This window comes from Sapajus apella, unplaced genomic scaffold (genome assembly GCF_009761245.1).
Source record: "Sapajus apella isolate SASKATOON/1434 unplaced genomic scaffold, GSC_monkey_1.0 scaffold89, whole genome shotgun sequence".
In the NCBI taxonomy this organism is placed as follows: Eukaryota; Metazoa; Chordata; class Mammalia; order Primates; family Cebidae; genus Sapajus; species Sapajus apella.
The window spans coordinates 6252137-6255001 of NW_022437029.1; the positions used below are offsets into that span (position 1 = coordinate 6252137).

General features: G+C 37.1%; 1 protein-coding gene across 2 annotated transcripts in view; it reads left to right on the plus strand.

Moving 5' to 3' along the window:
* The window catches only part of SLC9A2 (solute carrier family 9 member A2), a 95239-nt gene that overhangs the window by 43853 nt on the left and 48521 nt on the right, over positions 1–2865 (plus strand). For both annotated transcript variants that reach the window (XM_032255566.1, XM_032255565.1), the window contains one exon: positions 863–1113. In XM_032255566.1, coding sequence (XP_032111457.1) covers positions 863–1113 — 251 coding nt within the window. The remainder of the gene's footprint in view (positions 1–862; positions 1114–2865) is intronic.

Sequence of the window (2865 nt, forward strand, 5' to 3'; positions counted from 1 at the left end):
AAAAAAAAAAAAAAAAAAAAAAAAAAACAACGCTAAACTAAACAAGAGAGCAGTCTCATGACTACAGCATGAAGCTTTGGTGATATATATTTCCATTCCTTTGTAATAAAATGTAAGAGAAATCTATTTTTAATTGTTCTTAAAGAGTAAGAAAACCTAGTGTTTCATATACAAAATATGTATGAAGTTTCAGCAGATGCACACACACACACACACACACACACACACACACACACACACACACAGATGAGTCTGCTGCCTCTTTGCTTGAAGAAAATTCCTTGGGTCTGTCTCAGTTACACCAGACATTTATGTGTGGGCGGGGAGAAGAGGTGGAGTGCGGAGGGAGGAACTGGTGTCCTGGAAGGATGACTGCCTCATCCTGGGTACCATGAAGGGTGGGTCCCTTCTGTCATGTGGCTCCACAATAGGACCTTGTAAGGTAAATGTGTTCACAACAGCACTGATAAGCTTTCTCGTTGTCACACTACTCCCCCCAAGTAGTGGTAACACAAGTTGGGTGTGATGGATGGCAAACAAATATTTTAAAATAATCTTTCAGATGATATCTGGAAAAAATAATGTTTTTGGAGTAAGTTATGTAACAACTTTGAAATTGCCTCTCCCTTAATTTTAGAAATAAATTCCCTGACAACTCACTTTTATTGAAAGTTTTTGATTTGTTTGTTTAAAGCTACAATTTTAAAATATGAGACAAATGAATACACAATGATTGCCCCTTTCTTACCTGGGTACACAGAAGAAATGTCCTGATTAGAAGGCCAGGTAGATCTGTCTGTGCCCAGGGTGATAATGGGGAAATTGGAAAGGGTCTTGACAAGGTGTTTTCTTTTCTCTGCAGGTCCTGTACAACTTGTTCAAGTCTTTTTGCCAGATGAAAACCATTGAGACCATTGACGTGTTTGCGGGAATTGCTAACTTTTTTGTTGTGGGAATCGGTGGGATGCTAATCGGCATCTTCCTGGGCTTTATAGCGGCATTTACTACCCGATTCACACATAACATCCGAGTGATAGAGCCACTCTTTGTTTTCCTCTACAGTTATTTGTCCTACATAACAGCTGAAATGTTTCACCTCTCAGGCATCGTGGCGTAAGTATTTCTTTGTTAAAAGTGCTCAATGATGACATTTCATTGAATGAATGCATTCTCAGCTAAGATATTAAAGTTGAATAAGTTATATGAAACACTAGGTTTTCTTATTCTTTTAAGAACAATTAAAAATAGATTTTCCTTACATTTCGTTACAAAGGAATGGAAATATATATCGGCAAAACTTACGCTACCATGATCTGTTGCTCAGATAGAAAGCTGCGTAAACATACTTCTGAGTCTCCTGAAATATGACAATATAAACTGTTGGGGTGGATCGTGGTCAGGCACCAAGAATTGTATGAGTTTGGTGCTCATTCAGAGTTGTCTCTGTGGGTGGCTATAAGCTTATGTCCAAGCTGGAAAATACTCTTCAGGATATTATTCAGGAAAACTTTCCCAACCTAGCAAGGCAGGACAATATTCAACTCCAGGTAATACAGAGAACACCACAAAGATATTCCTCAAGAAGACCAACCTCAAGGCACATAATCATCAGATTCACCAGGGTTGAAATGAAGGAGAAAATACTAAGGGTGGCCAGAGAGAAAGGTCAGGTTATCCACAAAGGGAAGCCTATCAGACTCAAAGCAGATCTCTCAGCAGAAACCCTACAAGCCAGAAGAGAGTGGGGGCCAATATTCAACATCCTTAAAAAAAAGAACTTTCAACCCAGAATTTCATATCCTGCCAAACTAAGTTTCATAAGCGAAGGAAAAATAAAATCTTTTGTGAACAAGCAAGTACTCAAGAGATTTCATCACCACCAGGCCTCCTTTACAAGAGCTTCTGAAAGAACCACTACACATAGAAAGGAACAGCCAGTATCAGCCTTTCCAAAAATATACCAAAAAGTAAAGAGCATCAACATAATGAAGAATTTACATCAACTAATGGGCAAAACAGCCAGCTAACATCAAATGGCAGTATTAAACTCACATATATTATTATTAATTCTAAATTTAAAGCGACTAAATCCCCCAATCAAAAGACACAGCCAAAACCCATCGGTATGCTGCATCCAGAACCATCTCACATGCAAGATACACAAAGACTCAAAACAAAGGGATGGAGAAAGATTTACCAACCAAATGGAGAGCAAAAATAAATAAATAAAAAGCAGGAGTTGCAATTCTCACCTCTGATAAAATAGACCTTAAAGCAACAAAGATCAAAAGAGGCAAAGAAGGACATTACATAACGGTAAAAGGATCAACGCAACAAGAATAGCTAACGATCCTAAATATATACGCACCCAATACAGGAACACCAGATACATAAGACTTATAAAGAAACTTAGACTCCCACACAATAATAGTGGGACACTTCAACATCAATATTAGACAGATCAACGAGACAGAAAATTAATGAGGATATCCAGGAATTGAACTCAGATCCGGAACAAGTAAACTTAATAAACATTTATATAACTCTCCACTTTAAACACACAAAATATACAGTTTTATTAGTACCATGTCACACGTACTCACAGGTTTAAATGAAATATTGGTTGGCTGCTTGTTTGTTATTTTCTTCCCTCATTTTTTCCTGTCTCCATTATTAAGCACAATTATTGGTATAAAAGAGATTTTCAATACCCATTTTTAGATTGCATTCTAGCCTGGGCAATAAAGCAACACTTCCGTTCTCTCTCCCTCTTCCTCTTCCTCTTTCTTCCTCTCCTTCATTCTTTTTTTATTTTATTTTTCTTTCTTTCTCTCTTTCTTTCTTTCTTTTTTTTTTTTTTTTTTT